We start from the raw sequence: 18,614 nt of genomic DNA on the forward strand, positions 1-18,614 counted from the left end.
TGGATACCTGTGGATATAATTTTGTTTGGAAATGGCGTTTTCTCTGTTGTGTTAATTTGATCATACCCAATAGGGTGGGTTCTAAATCTAATCACTTCTGAGTTATAAAAAGCAGAAGGGACACAGAGACACACAGGGAGAAGAGGTGGACAGATGGCAGAGACAGACGCATGGACAAGGATTGCAGGCAGCTGCTAGAAGCTGAATAGACAAGGAAGCCTCCCTGCCCACCCCGTAAGAGCCATGCTCTGAATTTTGAACTTCAAACATTCTGAACTGTGAGAAAATAAATTTCTGTCCTTCAAAGCCACCCACTTGTGGTGTTTGTGTTAAGGCAGCACTAGGTAACTAAGACATGGGGACGTTTTATGGATAAGGGAAAGCGAGCTTACAGAGGTGATGTAACTCATAGTTACACTTACAGGATTTGAACCCAGATCTCTGGACTCCTGGTGCTACAGTGGTTAAGCACTTCAAGGCCCCTATAACCAAAAGGGTCGTCAGTTTGAACCCACCAGCAACAACATGGGAGAAAGATGTGGCAGCTTGCTTCCGTAAAGATTACAGCCTTGGAAACCCTATGGGGCAGTTGTACCCTGTCCTATAGAGTCACTATGAGTTGAAATCAACTCAAGGGCAATAGATTTTCTTTGTTTGTTTTTTCCTCTGGACTGCTGGTGGGGGCTGTTCCATTTTTTTCTTCAGAGTGCATTTCACTAGGCTCTGGGAGGCCGGGGCCAGACAGGCAGGAAGAGGGAGATGGAGGTTCAGTAGCTGCACGTGAGGCTAAACTGTCTATCCTGCTTCATCCTGTAGCAACCCTCCAGGGCGGCTCTAGCCCAGCTGCCACCTGTCCCAGGGGCAGGGAGTGGAAGAAGGGCAGAAAGTACAGCAGCCGCCAGGCAGCGTCTTCCCTTCCAAGGCCCAGCCCTCTGTGGGAGGAGAAAGGGGCTGGGCCACCAGCAAGAGCCCCAGGCCTGAGGCCAGGGGTGAGGCCAGACTTTCAGGGCAGACAACCCACCGAGGTGAGTCAGGCCAGCTGGCCAGTGGGACACAGAGCTGGGCGACCCCTGAGGTCTGGCCCACACCAGCAATCACCCTCATGGCTCCTCCTGTAGCTGAGCACTGCCTTCTTTCACTCAACACCAAGTTCCTGGGCACTTCCTGTGGGCCAGGCCCCACGCTGAGTGTTAGGTTGCAGCCACCAAGATCCCTGCCCTCTTGGAATTTACGTTTTAGTTAGGGGAGATACAGCAATAAACCAAATGTAATAAATGAATGAATTGCCTCTTAGGGTAGAGGGTGATGAGGGAGAAGAGGAAAAAGGGAGCAGGGGGAGGGGGCCTGGAAACACAGGAGAAGGGGCTTGGGACTGTCAAGGGGGTGGCTGGGCGGGCCTCACTGAGAAGGTGACATTAAGCAAAGACTTGAAGGAGGTGTGGAGGGGAGCCATGGGGACTTCTGGAGACAATGTCCTGGGCAGAGGGTACAGCAAAGCCCTGGGGGGGAGGGGGAGGAGCCTAGAGTGTTCCAGAAGAGCAAGGAGATAAAGTGGCTGGAGTGAGGGTGCAAGGGGCAGAGAGGAGGCGAGGCAAGAAGGAAAGGAGGGGCTAGGTGGCCTCATAGAAATCCAGGGGGCAGCCGAGGGGGGCTCCTTGAACATGCCAGCCCTGCATTCCATAGCCCTGTCACCCATTTAGAGACCTTCAGCTTGACAGACCCATTAAGAGAGGTTGTTTGGAAGCCTGGACCTGAATCCCACTCTGCTACAGGTGGCTTCATGACTTTACAGAGTTCTTCCCTCCTGAAACTCCTGCCCTCTCTATAAAATGGTCATAATAATACTAGCACATCCAGAGGGTTGTGGAAAGGACAAAAGGGAATCAAAACAGTGGCAGCCTGTGGGAAAGATTTATAGCATCCCCACTGTGGGCTGGGCTCTTGGGACCCAAGAAAACACAGAGCCGACCATCCCAGGGAGAGATAAGTGAGTTATCAAGCACTTACTTTTAACACACTAACAGTGAGCTGGGCTCAGGAACACCTGCGAGCTGAGTTGTGGCTGGAGGGAAAGCAGGTCCACAGGGTAGAAGGAGAGGGAGAGAAGGCCAGCTGGGGTGTAAGTCGATACAGGTGCAGTTTGGAGCACCCATGGGCTGGGGCGGGGGGGGGGGGCGGAGGGGGTCACATGGCAGGAAGCAAGGACTCCATTCCACAAATAACAGGCACTAAAGGGCAAATTTTTTTTTTTTTTTTAAAGGGCAAAGTCCAAGCAGGGGAAGGAAAGGCTGATTTACAGTTTAATAGCTCACCCTGGAAGCTGGCAGGACAGACAAGACAGACGCTGAGGCCAGGTAAGGGATGATGGTGGCCTGGGGTGGTGGCCGAGGGGATGGGAAGGAGAAGATGGGTTTGAGAGACTTGCAAAATAGGATGGACTTTATTTGGTGGTCGTATCTCTATAGAGGAAGTAGGATGGATTGTATTCAGTGGTTGTATCTCTGTGGAGGAAGTAGGATAGACTGTACTTGGTGGTTGTATCTCTATAGAGGAAGTAGGATGGATTGTACTCAGTGGTTGTATCTCTGTGGAGGAAGTAGGATAGACTGTACCCAATGGTTGTGTCACTGTGGAGGAAGTAGGATGAATTGTATTTGGTGATTGAATCACTGTGGAGGAAGGGTGGTCTTTAAGAGGCTGAGGGCTTGCTGTGAAGGAGGCAGGACCCACCCTGGCTATGGGGACACACAGGGGCCCCAGGGGAATACTCCACAGGCAGGGAGCAAGCTTCCTCCCCTCAGCTCCACAGCGCCCTCCTTGGGGCTCACAGAAATGGGGCTGAATGAGCCAGAACTAAGGGACTCAGTGAATGGGCTCACAAGGTCCTCCTGTGAGTCCCCACAGTGGGACTGCGGTGTAGACAGAATAGGTGCTTTGTGGTCAGACCCCATCCAACCCTTGGCCACCTCCACCTGTGTGGCTAGGGGCCACTCACTTAACCTCTCTAAGATTCATTTTCCTCATCAGCTTCATGAGGCTGTCCCCAGACAGTGCTGTAATGCAAGCTGCAGTAGACAGAGTGTGTCCGAATCCTGGCTAACATACACTGAGATAACATGTATTGAGCAATTACTGCATGCAATGGCTAAAGAGCACCTGGGACATGGCCAAATGCTCACCGGGAGGAGTGGGGGGCAGACGGGCACTCAGGTATTTAAAGGGGTTGTTTTCATCTGCCCAGCAGCCCCTGCTGAAACTCAGCCCTGGGCAGCCTTCTTGTATACTGGCTCGGAAGAGACCCTCAGAGTAGCCAGGCCAGGGCACTCTCTCCTCAGATCCCAGGCAGCCCCAGGGCAGGATGGGCAGCCCAGTGCACCGAGTGTCGATGGGGGATACCTGGAGCAGGCAAGTGAACCCTGACATAGAGAGAGAGAGGTGCAAGCAGTCCTTCGATGTGGAACGGCTCACCCACATCCTCGATAGAGGTGCCCAGAACACTGCACTCCGGAGGAAAATTGGTAAGAGGGGCTGGGGAGAACAGCACCTGCTTTCTGCCCATGAAGCTTTTCTTGGGAGAAGAGACCTTCACTGGCAGTATCTCGTTCAAATAACAAACACTGTCCTCAAAATTCCGCAATTAGATATTCATTCCTTTGGACAGTAAAAGTACCTTTAACATGCCAGTATTCCCTGAGACCATCTGAGGTATAGAACAGTCCTAGGCTCGACTACTAACTGAAAGGTTGGCGGTTCAAGTCCACCCAGAGGCACCTTGGAAGAAAAGCCTGGTGATCTGCTTCTGAAAAATCAGCCATTGAAAACCCTATGGAGCGCACGTATGGGGTTGCCATGAGTCAGAGGTGACTTAACAGCAACGGGTTACTGCTAGGAGCCCTGGTGGTGCAGTGGTTAAGAGCTTGGCTGCTAACCAAAAGGTCAGCAGTTTGAATCCAGCAGCTGCTCCTTGGAAACCCAATGTGGCAGTTCTACTCTGTCCTATAGGGTCACTATGAGTTGGAATCAACTCGATGGCAATGGGTTTGGGGTTTGGTTACTGGTAGGCAACAGAAAACCTGGATGTTGGTCCTGATTCTGCCACTGCATAGCTTTGTAACTTTGGGCAAGTCACTTTTTCCACCCATGAGCCTCACTCATCTCATCTGTAAGACAAAAGTAACATCAGGCTTCCTGTCCAGGTCCATGAGGCAAGTGGTGGGAAGATGTGAAGGTCCCAGGAACCTCACCTAGATCTCTAACTCCTCTGATCTCTGTCTCTGACAGAAAGCATCATCCACAGTGACCCAGAGTTCAGCCTTAAGGACATTTACTTCATGTCCCAGAATGAGCGATACGAGAATGCCATTCGGAAGAAAGTCCACTTACAGATGATAGCACAGCACCTGGGCTGGTCGGAGGAAGGTCCTGAATTAGCCTACGCTAACAGGTGCTCACTCCTGGGACAGCCCCACCAAAGAGGAACCCATCTGTGATCACTAGGAAGCCCCCCAGCTCCATGAGCCATTTTTCCCAACAAAGGCAGCACTTGTCAGGAAACCAGGATACCAAGTGCTCCTTTCCCCCTGTAATCTGTCCACATTGAGGGTACCCACACCCTGGTCTCCAACAGGCTGCTTAACCCTGGTGTCTCTCCCCCACAGAGCCCTTGGTGGAGACGTGGGCTTAAACTTACATGCTGTGTTCCTGAAAGCCCTCAGGAGTCTGGGCTCAGATGAGCAGATTGCCAAATGGGGTGTGCTCTGCAAAGAGTACCAGATCATTGCAACATACGCCCAGACAGAATTGGGACACGGTGAGCCAGGGCTGCTGCATGCAGTGTTCAGGTTGTGTACTGCACAACACCAGAGGGCCCATTCACATCTCAGCCATCATAGATCAGTATATTTAATATGAAAACTTTCCAACAGGTGGGCAGTCAAGGGTCTTGAGGAAGGGGTTCCTTTTGCTAATTTGCGCAAATGTGTTATATGGGCTGGCAGTGGGGCAAGTCATTCCTTCAGGAAGTAACCCTTATTGTGAACTAGCCACATGTTCCCCACACAGCCCACAGGTGAAAGGGGATAAATGCCTGTGAATACAGCCATTCCACACTGGGCTGGCGCCTGAGCACTCTGGGCCTGCCTGGAAGCTGCTCTCCGGTAAGAACCCAACCCTGGTCTCATGTCTGGCTCCTTTCCTTGGTCCCAAGGGACGTACCTTCAGGGCTTGGAGACCGAAGCCACCTACGATGCAGCCACCCGAGAGTTTGTAATGCACAGCCCCACGCTGACTGCCACCAAGTGGTGGCCTGGGGATCGTGAGTATCTGTTCATCCCTCATTCCCACTTCTCTCCAAGGAGAACAAAGTTGAAAGGCAGAATAGCACTGACTTTGAGGTCCAACAGACCTCAGATTGATTTCCTGCTTTAGGCTCGTGGCCTTTGGGCAAAACAATGTACCTCCCTGAGCCCGAGGCCCTTAAAAAAAAAACTCTGTAGCAAAGATGGGATAGTAAGCATTTCACTAGTGGGAGGCTGGGAAGTTCCCAAGGGAACTGTGAAGCAGATGAGGAGACTGACCCAACTTTTGGGGGACAAAGGCCAAGTCCTCTTCCACACACACACTGCCCCCTCACAGGAATGTGTGTGGGTGCACACGCAAACACACACAGCCTGGTCCCAGGCGCTCCCCACAGCTCCAGTGCCTCTCATCTTCTGAGCAAAAGATTAAGCTTGCCACCAGATGGAGCACAGGCCCCTGCGATTAAACAGTTACTAAGAAAAACATCCTTCCCCGACCCTGCTCCAGCCACCCAGAAAGGCTCCAGGTCCCCCACCAGCACCAATCCTGGTGGGACACCTTGGCTGTCAAGGCCACCTGGTGCTGCGCCTTCCCCTGTGGCCACCAGGTGGCGATGGTGCCACACCTCCCTCAGGCTCAGAGCCCGGCCCTATTTGTCAAGCCCCAAGGAGAGGGGTCATTTATGAATTCTCCACTGAGGGCATGTCAGTGGTTATTTGGGGACCCAGTTAGTGAATGCCTTGTGTGGAAAAGAATAAGGCAAACGGGAGGAGTCCAAACCAAGCAAATGAGAAAGACAGATTTGAGTGAGGCGAGAGACATGAGAGACCCAAGAGAACGTTAAGAGGGAAAGAGTATCAATGACTACTGTCAAAACTGCAAAGAAACCAGCCTTTGAAATCAGGCAGACCAGGGTTCAAATCCCAGCTCTGCCCCCTCCAGGCCAGTGACCTTAAGAATGTCACTCTACTCCCTGAGCCTCAGTTTCTTCGTTTGGAAAATGGGACTCATACCTGCCCTCCAAGAACTGGAGATAATATATGGAAAGCACCAGAACAGGGTCTGGCACCACCTGGGTTTTGATAAATGGTAATTATCTGTATTCATTATTAGTAGGGTGTTGGGCAGAATAATTCAGTAACAGTTTTTTGAGGGCAAAAAAAATTTTTTTTTTGCTCATTTCACAATCCCTTTGGCAAGTCACTGATAGATTCAATTGTCTCTTCGGGGGTGGTTTCCCCTTTCTGTGATCAGTAATGTTCCAAGGTCCCAAAGGTGCCCATCAGTGAGCCAAGCCCAGGAGGCTGGAGTGGGGGCAGCAATGTACACATCATCCCCCATTCAGGACCAGTGTCATCACCATGGATCCTGGCATCCCCAGCAGCTCTGGCATAGAGATTCTGGCTCCTTGATGCCCAAGAAAGTGACTCAAATCAGAAGACTGTGTTGTTGTGGTGTTCCAACTCACGACGACCCTATGGGACAGCGTAGAACTACCCCGTAGAACTCGCCGTACCTCCAGCCACCAAATTGCCGTCCATAAGTCCCTCCAACTCAGTGCATGCAGGAGCCAGCTGCCCACGTTAAAGCCCCTTTGGATGGGTCCATCAGTTTCTAAGGATGACAGGGAAGGCCATTTCAGTCAAGGGGTAGCCTGATCAGTCCCACATGCAGACTCTCTCTCTTCCCTCAGCCCCTGGCCACCCAAGATGCTACCTTCCCCACCTCACCGCCTGCCCCCCGCCTCCGACTGATCCAGTCTTCCAGCTTCTGAGCACACCCACCGTTCCCTCTGCCTTGCACTCCCTTCCCTTTGTGGCTGACCCAGCAGACTCACCTCCCACTCCAGGCTCCTAGGTGCCTCTGCCCCTGACCCACGCCCTCTGAGGCAGACCAAGCAAAGCCCATCCTGGCCTCAGAGTCCCGCCATGCTTCCCTATTCCACCACCCTGGTCCTCCTGCCCCATACAGACTGGGCCTACAACCGGATCCCTGATGGCAGAGAGCTATGTGTCTGCTCTGTACATGGGCTCTCACACTGGCTTCTCATCTCTTGCCCTCAGTGGGACGGACAGCCACGCACGCCCTGGTCCTAGCCCAGCTGATCTGCTCAGGAGCCCGGCGGGGCATGCACGCCTTCATTGTGCCCATCCGGAGCCTCCAGGACCACACCCCACTGCCAGGTAAGCTTCATGCTGCTCCTGCAGGTGGGGGCTCCTACCAGGCATCCCCATCCTGGGGCCCCAGAGGCCCATGGGAGAAGGCAAGGCCCAGGACAACTCTTTCCCTTGAGCAGGGAGGGGGTGCAATTGCGCAGACCCAGCACCAACTGGCTGGGTGACACTAGGCAAGATTCAACACTTGCCTGTCCTAAGCTTCCTTACCTGCAAAACAGGTGTAATGACCCTGATGTCACAGACTTCTTGAGGCTCAGGTGAGCTGAAACAGGTACGCAGCATCTGGTACACAGCAAGCATTCTACCGACGGACATTCCTGTCTCCCTCTCCTTCCAGGAATCACCGTTGGAGACATTGGGCCCAAGATGGGCCTTGAACACACAGACAATGGCTTCCTGCAGCTGGACCACGTGCGGGTCCCCCGGGAGAACATGCTGAGTCGCTTTGCAGAGGTGGGAGGCCCGGGACGCTGCAGCCTGCCTGCCTGGAAAGGAACGGTGGACCCCCCAGGCCAGGGCTTACTCTGGATCCTCCTCCATAGGGCTGAGTTTGGGCCCCCTCCTCCCCATACCTGGGTAAAACCCCAGTTTAGGAGCAGTGTGATTCGGGGCAAATCACTTCCCCTCTCTGAGCCCGAGTTCTCACACATAAATGGGGAGAACCATCAGTCATCGCTGCCCGCCTTCTGGGGTGGCAGGGCGATCCCAAGAGAAGAGGGAAGGGGCTGGGTGTGAGATGCATATTTAACCTCCGTGACACCTAGGCACAGCCGGGGTGCTGGCGAAACCTAAGGAGGTTCCCTGCTTTGCCAGGCATTGCCCCTTTAGTTGTGGATGTGGGGAGACTCAGGGGGTCCCAGAAGAGGAGCTGGGAACCAGGCGACTTGGAGCAGTGGCTATTTAGTGACAAGTTCAGAAACGTTTCGGTATTTTAGCAATCTGCACTCTGTGGCCACTGGCCAGCCCTGGTGTGGCCGTGTCTGCTGCTGCAGAGTGGTCAGTTTGAGATGTGCAGTGCCCCTGGGGCATGGACACCCACAGTGCTGGGCGTGGCCATGTCTGCTGCTACTGAGTGGTCAGTACGAGATGTGCAGTGCCCCCTGGGGCATGGAGACCCACAGTGTTGGGTGTGGCCATGTCTGCTGCTGCTCAGTGGTCAGTTTGAGATGTGCAGTGCCCCTGGGGCATGGAGGCCCACAGTGTTGGGTGTGGCCATGTCTGCTGCTGCTCAGTGGTCAGTTTGAGATGTGCAGTGCCCCCAGGGCATGGAGGCCCACAGTGTTGGGTGTGGGGCCGGCTCAGACCCAACACCTGTCCTTGGTCCACACAGGTCTTGCCAGATGGTACCTACATCATGCTCGGAACAGCACAGAGCAACTACCTTTCCATGGTGGTGATGCGAGTGGGAATGCTGCTGACTATCGTCCTACCCCTGCTGCAGAAGGCTTGTGTCATTGCCATGCGCTACTCAGTCATACGCCGCCAGTCCCGGCTCCAGCCCAGGCAAGGGATGCCCAGAGGCTGATCACAGCAGACAAGGCTACCTCTCAGTCCCATGGTTCCTGCCCCCGACACCACCCTCTCTGCCAGAGCCAGGCCACAGGGGCAGACGTTACTCCCCCCACCCACACACATCTGCCCAACTAGCCATGCCTGGGAGGTCTCCATCTGGCCCCTCTCTAGCCCTGGCTGACCGCCTGGCCCCACGTGGTTCTGCCATTAGCCCTGTCAGGCTCTGTGTGATCATGTCTGATCCAGTGCGTCTGGCCTTGTACCACCAGACCAACTCAGCCTGTGTCTGTCAGAGTCTGTGTGTCTGGCTGTGATTGGCTGAGTAAGTCCGGGTTAGCCTGTTGTCAAGCTGTGTCTGACTGTGGCTGGCTGAGTCTGTTCTGTCAGGGTGTGTCTGTCCAAGCCCAAGTATTTTATCAGAACTGCATCTGTCTGACCATCAGCATCTAACTGTGTTATGTCTGACTAGTTCTGGATCCGTTTTCTCGTCTGTGGCTGTGTCTGGCTACCACCCCTCCACTCCATGGCATAGAATACCCTACGGTACACTCTCTGTTTAACCTACACACACATACAGGGTTGTCAGATTTAACAGATAAAAATACAGGACGCCCAGTTTAATGTGAATTTCAGATAAACAGCCAATATTTTTTAGAATAAATATGTTCCAAATGGACACACACACCCGAAACCCAAACTGTTGCCATCGAATCAATTCCAACTCACAGCAACCCAATAGAACAGAGTAGAACTGCCCCACAGGGTTTCCAAGCCTGAAATCTTTAATGAAGCAGACTGCCATATCTTTTTCCTGCGGAGCAGCTGGTGGGTTTGAACTGCCAACCTTTCGGTTAGCAGCTGAGCGCTAAACCACTGCACTACCAGGCCCCTTCACGCACACCCAGAATACAGCAAAATGGATCCTTGGTGTGTGAAGTCCCCATGGGAGAACACAAAGAGCATAGAACTTGACACAGCCCAGCTGACCAGAACCTATGCGGCTGAGGGCGGAGCTTCAACTGGCAGTTCTTGTCTCAGTTCTGCTGAGTGACCCTGGGCAAGTCCTTTGCTCTCTCTGGGCCTTGATTTTCTCACCTGTGAAGAGAAAAGTGACATCACAGGAACAAGAGCTTGAGAAAATCTAGTCCAAGGGTCTGGTGGCGTTTCATGCCGTGGGCTCAAGGGTCTGCAATAAGCCTTATACAAAATGAGCAGACCTGGCTGCCAAACTCAGCTCGGCCACTTGCTAGCTGTGGGGGCTTAGAATAGCCACCTCAGCTCTTTGTTCCTCAGTTTCGACATCTACAAAATGGGGGTGTGACAGGAGCTGTCTTTCAGGGTGTTGTTGAGGGTGAAGCATAATGAAGGCACACCAGGCCCCCAGCCCAGTTTCTCGTTCCCGCCACCCCTTCTCCCCTGGCAAACCCGCGGCACCCTCAGCCAGCCTGGGCTTCCAAACCCTGGCCTAGGGGGAGGTGGGAGAGTCTTCTCCTGAGACAAGAGTGCCGGGAAGAAGGTGCAGCCGGTAATGTCCTGTCTGGAACCCTCTTTTCTTGGATGCAGAAGGGTCCGAGGGACAGTTATAATCAGTACGTGCCCAGGTAAGGAGCTGTGGTCCAGAGAGACGCCAGGTGTCCCCTCATCAGCTAGGGGAGGCATCACACATTCAGACCTTTCAGTCCACAAATGGTTACTGAAACCCCTACGTGTTAGGCAGAGTCTCAGGCACCGAAGACACAGCAGTGGACAAGGCAAACACAGCCGACTTAGGGGTTCCATCCCACTTGAGTCGACATCTTAAGAGTTATTGTTTAGGCTCAGCACATTTCCCAGCACCCAGCAAGGGCATCTGGGCAGCGAAAGGTCACCGGTTCAAATCATCAAGAGTGCACGTCTGCAACCCTTCACCCAAAATCCTTGGGGCCAGGTGTGTTGGCATTCAGGGTTTTTCGGATTTTAGAAGGACTACACGGTGCATAGGTTGTCATCTTGTAAACCTCCCCCCGGCGAGGGCAGCACCCCTAACCAGACATGTGTTTCTACAGGGTGATGTGAAGTGTGCGTGTCAGATGGCATAAAAAAGATGCATTAATGGCCTCACGTCGGTTCAAGTTTTGCAATGAGTTACAGAACATTGTTGGCTGTTATGCTGTTTATGGCTTTGGGGACCTGGGAAGGTGGATGAAGTTTGATGGTAATCTTCTAACTCTTTTTCTCTTCCCCTCAGTGACCCAGAGGCAAAAATCCTGGACTACCAGACGCAGCAGCAGAAACTCTTTCCCCAGCTGGCCATGGCCTATGCTTTTCATTTCCAAGCCGTCAGCCTCTTGGAATTCTTCCAGGGCTCCTACAATGCCATTCTGCATGGAGACTTCAGCCTCCTGCCTGAGGTAATTCCTGTCTGCTGAGGGGCAGGGCCCGGAGGGCAGCCCAGCTGCTCCACCTACAGGCAAGCAGCCCCAGCTGGGTCCCACGGGCCCCTCCCACCTTCCAACATCCCAAGGGTACCTGGGGTGAACTGTACCCAGACAGATAAATCCACCTACACCTGGCCCCCAGAAAGCTCCAAAAGCGTTAGAGAAAATAATCACACATTTTATACAGATTACAGGCCCACAATCTCTGATCTGCTTTTGGAACCCAAAGAGCTCTGAAAACCAAAAGTTGCTTAGAACTCGTTTGGTGGCACAGTTTGACCTCAAGTGACCTGACCTATCCCACTGATCCCATGGGGGCATTACATACATGAAACCCAAAAAACCAAACCCACTGCCGATGAGTCAATTCCAACTCAGAGAGACGCTGTAGCACAGGGTAAAACTGCCCCGTGAGGTTTCCAAGGCTGAAATCTGTATGGAAGCAGGCTGCCACACCATTCTCCCCCGGACTGGTTGGTGGATTTGAACGGCCGACCTTCCAGTTCGCCACCGAGTTCTTTAACCATTGTGCCACCAGGACTCCTGTGTTATATATACCTTAATGCCTTGTTCTGATTCCAAAACACATCCAGCCCTAAGGGTCTCAGATAAAGGACTGTGGACTTGGTGTATACCAAGAGTCAGACTGGGCCAGGCCCTGCACTTCACAAGCTTTGCTTCATTTAATCATTCCAATCGTGCAGCCCACACCATTTATATCCCCATTTTACAGATGAGAAAACCGAAGCACAAAGAAGTTAAGGGACACGACGTTCCTCCCAAGGACATGAAAGTTTGAAACATGGGGAGGGACTTTCAGAGCCAAAAACTCAAACCAGGCCTGGCAGCCCCTCCAACAACTAGGGGCAGTGGGTTGATGGTGGACACCCATCCTCACAGGTCAGCTTTCCGAAACCTCTGCTCACCAGAAAAATCCATAGCTCCCGGATAATGGTCTGATCCCCTCTTCCTGAGATCCCAGAGACACTGGTCTGGATAGGTCCTCCTTTCTTCCTGTTGCTACATTTCCTAATTGTGTGGCCTTGAGTTAGTAGAGCAACCTCTCTGAGCCTCAGCCATCTCATTTATTAAGTTGTGAGCTGAGGAAACAATTCTTACCTCACAGAGTTGTGCTCAGTATACAGTAGGTGCTCAGAAAGTGGTAAGTACAGTTCTTACAGGAAGACCCCTTCACAGCACCTGACCCCCCACCCCTGTCCTGCCGTTCCCACAGCTCCACGCGCTGAGCGCAGGTCTGAAGGCCATGGTGTCGGACTCCTGCACCCAGGGAGCTGAGCTGTGCCGCAGGGCCTGCGGCGGGCACGGCTTCTCAAAGCTGAGCGGCCTGCCATCGCTGGTCACCGATGTAACAGCCTCCTGTACCTATGAGGGTGAGAACATGGTGCTCTACCTGCAGATGGCCAGGTGAGGCCCCGGCTGACTCAGGCTCCTTCTTGACCCTCAGGGACCCATCTAGCTTCTGCATGGGTTGAGTCTCTGTCTGACGCCCACGGAGTGAGCAGGCTTTAGGGACTGCTGTTTTGGGACTGTCCAACCACCACCATAAGTCTCCAGCCTATCCTCTTCTCCCTGCACACAGCTCCTCCCAGCCAGGCCGCCTTTGCCTCTTCCCTAGATGACATCAGTCTCTTCACTGACCCTCCACTTCACCCCGCCCCACCTCAGTCCTTTCTCCACAAGCAGCCAGGGGGATCTTTGCAAAGCTTAGAGAAGATCATGATTAAAATCCTTCAATGGCTTCCCATTGCTCCTAGGAAAAAGCCACCTTCCACACTAGCCTATGAGGTCCTTCCGGCCTGGCTCCTGCCCCCTCTCTATCCTTCTCTCACAGCCTCCTCCCTCTGATCACTTCTTCCAGCCACACACTTCTTCCCACCACAGGAACTTTGCACTTGCTGTTCAGGCCACCTAGAACCCTACTCCCCAAGTTATTGTATTGCTGCCTCCTTCTCGTCTTTCAGGTCTCAGCTACAATGACACCTCCTCAGAGATGCCCTCCCTGACCACCCCATCTAACGTGGCACCACCTGGACCCTTTTACCCAACATTGCCTTGTTCCCTTTGGAGCAGTTATCAAATCTGTCATGGTCTCGTTTTTTTGTTTGTCTGACTAACATTTTAGCTCTGCTTCACCACTAGACAGGTTGGTCGTGGAGAGCAGGGACTGCGTCAGCCTTGTTCACTGCAGGAATCCTCAGGCTGAGCCCAGGGCCTGTCTGCAGGAGGCTCCCACCTGCCGGGCTGGGTCAGCCTCCTCCAAACAAGTGTCTTCTCATCCCTCTCATGTCTGTGGGCCTCACAGCTGACAAAGCGTCTCACTCACCCCAGCTCACCTGTTCTCAGATGACTCAACAGATGTGTCTCCACTTAGGGAGAAGGGGATTTGCTGACAAGCACATTATACAACATCTATTGCTTGTTTATTACAAAAAGAATACATTATCATTTATTGGGCACTCTGCCAAGCACTTCACAAATATTATCTCATTCAGTTCTCTCAAACTCCCTTCTGGGTGGGTGTTACCATCCCCACTCAGAGATGGAGGAAGAGGCTTAGAGAGGGGCCACCACTTGGAGCCCAGGCTTCTGAGCTGGTCTACAACCACAGGCTCGTCGCAAGAAAAAAGCTGAAAATCACCTGTCATCCTCCCGTTTACGTTAGCATCTCTGTACCTGTCCTTTCTTCCTTTTTTCTGCTAAGAAAATTTAATTTCCATGTAGTCACTGTACAATTGATCATAAATCTCCAAATTGGAAAATCCTGACAGGAAAAAGTGTGTTTCCTCAGATCTCAGGTCTCTTATGTCCAGGATCCTGGTTCTGCAGCCCTGTTTCATTGCGGAGGAAACTCCAGCCTTGGGGCACACCTCACTGAGTTGTTGGGAGGCACTGAGAGGGGGCTTTGACATGAGGGGCAACCATCAGCAAGGGTGCTGGGCTGACAACCTGGGTGCCCTGGTCTCCCACAGGGAGGCTGGAGCCCAGCATGAGACTGCATGTCTCTGGGAAGACGGGTGCTGGGCTGTCCCCAAGGGCCCCTCATGTCTCACCTGCCCCCTACCCCCTGCACTCCAGGTTTCTGGTGAATAACTACCTGCAGGCTCAGAAGTCCCCAGGCTCCACGTCACAGAGATCTCTACCTCAGTCTGTCGCGTACCTCGCTGCACCCGTACTAGCCAGGTGCCCAGCCCAGAAGGCAGCAGACTTCCTCCGCCCGGAGCTCTACACTGCAGCCTGGGCACACACAGCAGCCAGGTGAGCAGCACCCAGAAACCAGCCAGCCCGCCTAGGGGTAGGCTCCTTCCCTCACTGGGGCCTTTGGGTTTGGTGGGGTAGGCATTGGTAGATATGCTGCTAAGGACACCACCACCCCTTCCTCCCAAGTCCTCCCAGTTCTGCCAGCACAGCCAGAGAGAACCGGAGGTCACACCTGTCAGCTAGGGACCATTATCATCTCCCCATCCCGGCCAGGGATATCGCCTCTCCCACCACTGAGAGGAAGCTTCAGAATCTTTAGGTTCCTGTGTGTATGTGCAATACAGTGAACATACCCATATGTAAATCCTATGGAAGTGTTCTTTTATAAATACAATAAAACAACACTCATATGTTTGAAATATCCCACAATCTAAAAATAATTTTCAAAAATAGGAGTATACCCAGGGTACAGTTGGTGTTATTTCTGGGGTCAAATAGGCTTCAGGGAACACGGACAAGACCTAGGACTCATCCCATCCATTCTATCCTTGACAGGCACCTGCTGTGTGCCAGAAACGCCCAAACACGCTGGGGCAGGGATGGACAAACAGACGCCATCGCAGAAAAGACAGGGAGATGTAACGACCTAAAAATGAAACCTTCTGAGCCCCTCCCCAAACTTTTTAAAAAACGGAAGAAAAATATTTTTCAGTGTGTACCGAAAGGTCTCATGCCCCAACCTGTGCTCCTAGGAGTGGGTAGCTATTTCATAATCACGGGCAGCCTTGCAGACATTCATTTAGTCCACAAAGATTTCTTAGTGCCTAGAGTATGCCAGGCACTGTGCTAGGCACTAGGGATACATCAAGGAGCCATAAAATCCCAGCCGATTTTATGACAAAAACTAATAAAAATCCCAGCCCTCATACAACTCACATTTTAGGCAGGGGAGGTGGGGCAGGAGAATTCAGGCTGCTCCGGGTAACTAAATCCCATTATGTTCTTTGTGCTTGGAACTCAAGGTGACATCTAAGGGCACACCCTGCTTATCTATTCTCTGACCAAACAAAATAACTATTGCTTAATAAACAATTTGCTTTACATACAAATTCCAAGAGTCATGGGTAGTTGGATGGTGAACAGAAAATAAAGGTTAAGAAAGCAGAAAATGATTGATTGAGTGGTTTGGAGGACAAGGGTGGTTGTTTTTTGTTTTTTTAACCTTTACTGCAAAACCTTTTTATTTATTTATTGTGCTTTAGGTGAAAGTTTACAAAGCAAACTATTTTATCATTAGAGAATTAATAAACATATTGTTTTGTGACATTGGTTGTCAACTCCACGACCTGTCAACACTCTCCCAGTCTCGACCTCGGGTTCTCCATTTCCATTTGTCCAGCTTTCATGTCCCCTCCTGCCTTCTCGTCCTTGCCCCTGACCTGGTGTGCCCGTTTAGTCTCGTTTTTTTATGGACCTGTCCAATCTTTGGCTGAAGGGTGAACCTCAGGAGAGACTGCAGTATTGAGTTAAAATGGTGTCCGGGAGCCGAGGGTTGTTTGTATTTATTTGTTTGTTTTTTGTTGTTGTTGTTTGGTTTTATTTTTTTACGTGCCTTGAGCACAGCTTGGAGCACACTGGGTGACCAACAGGCTTAGTGGTCTTCAGAGAAAAACAATTCTTCTTGTTTGGCCACAGCCTGGCCCCAGCAAGTCAGTCACCAGAATGGCCTGAGAGCCCTGGTATCGGGGTGGAGTCTACATTAGAAAGAGGGGCAGCTGGGGCCTGTAGCCTCGCGGCTTTACAGCACCAGGCAAATCCTGGACCCACTCCCTACTAGTGCCGGGACCGTGGAGAAGTTAGTTAACCTCTCTGGGACTAGGTTTTGCCTTTTTGTAAATGGGGAGTGCCTGCCCTAATAAATTGGAAACCCTGGTGCTGTAATGGTTAAGGGCTACGGCCGCTAACCAAAAGGTCAGCAGTTCGAATCTACCAGGAGCTCCTTGGAAATCCTGTGGGCCAGTTCTACTCTGTCCTGCAGGGTTGCTATGAGTTGGAACTGACTCGACGGTAGTGGGTTTTTTGTTTTTTGTTTTTTTTGCCCTAATAAGGGTCTCCGGGAAGAGATAATGTTCACCAAGCCTTTAGCTTTATGGCACATAAGTGGTCAGTAAACAGAAATTATTTCTGCCTCTGAGGGACCCCAGGTAGCCTGGGGCCAAACCCCCTTCTCAGTCTTTTTCTCTCTGGCCATCAGGCTTATAAAGGATTCAGCTCATCGTTTACAGACCCTGAGGCGATCTGGGGCCGACTGGCAGGAGGCGTGGAACTGCACCACTGTCCTACACGCCCAGGCTGCTAAGGTGAGCTGGCCGTCAGCTGCAGCTGAAAGGACCCACTTTGTGTTCCTTGCAGGCTACCCACTGGGCAAACCCCAACTCTGCCACTATTCCCCAGGCCTGCTCAGTGGTTGCCCTCATTTCACTTCCCAGGCTTTAGTCCAGGGTATTCTAATTAAAGAACTTAACTCCAAAGCAATCTTGCTGGTAGCTCTAAGGGGAAAACGTAATGAGGCAGTGTTATTGGATTTGCTTCAGGTTGTTCAAATGTTTCCTCCCAGATGGAAAAGCAGGTCAAGCTCCCCTTAGCCCCACAGGCAAGCCCTGGATGTCTGAGTCCATCCGCACTCGGTTCTGTGTTTGTGTATCATACACACAGTCAGCAAACATTCGAGCACTCACTCCGCACCAGGTACTGGGCTGGGTGCAGCGAGCCCACTGCCCTTACACAGCTATAGTCAAGGAAGCCCTGTGACAGGGAAATACAGGTTGCTCTGGGATCCCAGGTCAGATCTGCACCCGATCATGGGTATAGCACAGGACCAGGCAACATTTTGTTTCATTGTGCACGAAGTTGCCAAGTCGGGGCTAACCTGATGGCAGCTAACAACAACGTGGGACCCCAGACCAGGCACATCCCTACCCACCTTGAGGAGTCAGAAAGGTTCTCGGAACAAGTGGCGTGTAAGCTAAGACTTCCAGGTGAGCTGAAGTTGGCCAGAGCCAAGGCTGGGGACTGAGGCTTTGGAGGGGAGGTTTCCAGGCAACGAGAATGGCAGGTACAAAGGCAAGAGGAAGAAAAGCCTGGTGCCTGTGGGGAAACATGAGTCCTCCCAAGGAAGATCTACGGATGGTGACTGAAACAAGAAAAGAGGGAAGTAGAGGAGGAGCGAGAGGAGAGACGGGCAAGGCCAGGGGCCTTTCGCACCACTGTGAGAAGTTTGGGTTTTGTTTTCAGTGCAATGGGAAGTCTTTGCAGTATTTGTAGCAAGGGAACGGTATGATCGGATTTTCTTTCTAGAAAGATCTTGCAGGCTGCTGGGGAAGGAGTGGGCTGGAGGCCGGTTAGGGGCGGGGAAGAAGTGGCACATGCAGAGATGTCAGAGAGTAAGGGGTAGATAGGGGGTGAGAACGACTCCCTAGCTCTGGCCTGGGCAGCTGGAACTCCAGCCCTGCCAACAGCTGGAAGGCCAAGCTGATCACCCAACTCTCAGTCCTCAGGCCCAGAAAACGGCAGCTGTACGACAGGAGAGCACTGAAGGGCTCTTTCTGGAGGAGACGTTGCAGGGCGGGGCAGGCCGGGCAGGAGCACCACCAGGTGACCCAGCACCACCACCACACCCGCTGGTGCTGGCAGACTCTGCAGCCCTGGGCCCCGCTCCGTCCACCGTTCCCTCTGCTTTAAATGTCCCATCAATGCAGGGAGGGTTACCCAAGGCTGCGTTCTCCCCCAAAAGGAACACAGTCTCTGATTATTCGGCCATTTTCCAAAGCTGTGCTCTGCTTACAAATGGACCCAACACTGCTTGCCAGCATTACTTCATTTAATCAACAGGCTCGTGAGGGAGGAGCATAATCTCCATTTGAAGGGCAAGGAAACAACTCATAGGAGGTAAATCCCAGAGCAAGGAAACAGCTGAATCCAGGGCTTTCTA

At 52.4% G+C, this 18,614-nt stretch overlaps 1 protein-coding gene across 7 annotated transcripts in view; it reads left to right on the top strand.

The window, feature by feature from the left end:
- Positions 1 to 943: 943 nt before the first annotated feature.
- The window catches only part of ACOX2 (acyl-CoA oxidase 2), a 40,100-nt gene continuing 22,429 nt past the window's right edge, over positions 944 to 18,614 (top strand). For 2 of the 7 annotated variants that reach the window (XM_064274301.1, XM_064274298.1), the window contains exons 1-13: positions 944 to 1,025; positions 2,261 to 2,354; positions 3,242 to 3,518; positions 4,282 to 4,444; positions 4,659 to 4,810; positions 5,207 to 5,314; positions 7,362 to 7,481; positions 7,813 to 7,928; positions 8,806 to 8,978; positions 11,215 to 11,377; positions 12,639 to 12,829; positions 14,501 to 14,680; positions 16,878 to 16,983. In XM_064274301.1, coding sequence (XP_064130371.1) covers positions 3,359 to 3,518; positions 4,282 to 4,444; positions 4,659 to 4,810; positions 5,207 to 5,314; positions 7,362 to 7,481; positions 7,813 to 7,928; positions 8,806 to 8,978; positions 11,215 to 11,377; positions 12,639 to 12,829; positions 14,501 to 14,680; positions 16,878 to 16,983 — 1,632 coding nt within the window. In that variant the 5' untranslated portion in view covers positions 944 to 1,025; positions 2,261 to 2,354; positions 3,242 to 3,358. The remainder of the gene's footprint in view (positions 1,026 to 2,260; positions 2,355 to 3,241; positions 3,519 to 4,281; positions 4,445 to 4,658; positions 4,811 to 5,206; positions 5,315 to 7,361; positions 7,482 to 7,812; positions 7,929 to 8,805; positions 8,979 to 11,214; positions 11,378 to 12,638; positions 12,830 to 14,500; positions 14,681 to 16,877; positions 16,984 to 18,614) is intronic. The other 5 variants (XM_064274299.1, XM_064274300.1, XM_064274302.1 and 2 more) reach the window with 5 other exon arrangements.

Source organism: Loxodonta africana, chromosome 22 (genome assembly GCF_030014295.1).
Source record: "Loxodonta africana isolate mLoxAfr1 chromosome 22, mLoxAfr1.hap2, whole genome shotgun sequence".
Lineage (NCBI taxonomy): Eukaryota > Metazoa > Chordata > Mammalia > Proboscidea > Elephantidae > Loxodonta > Loxodonta africana.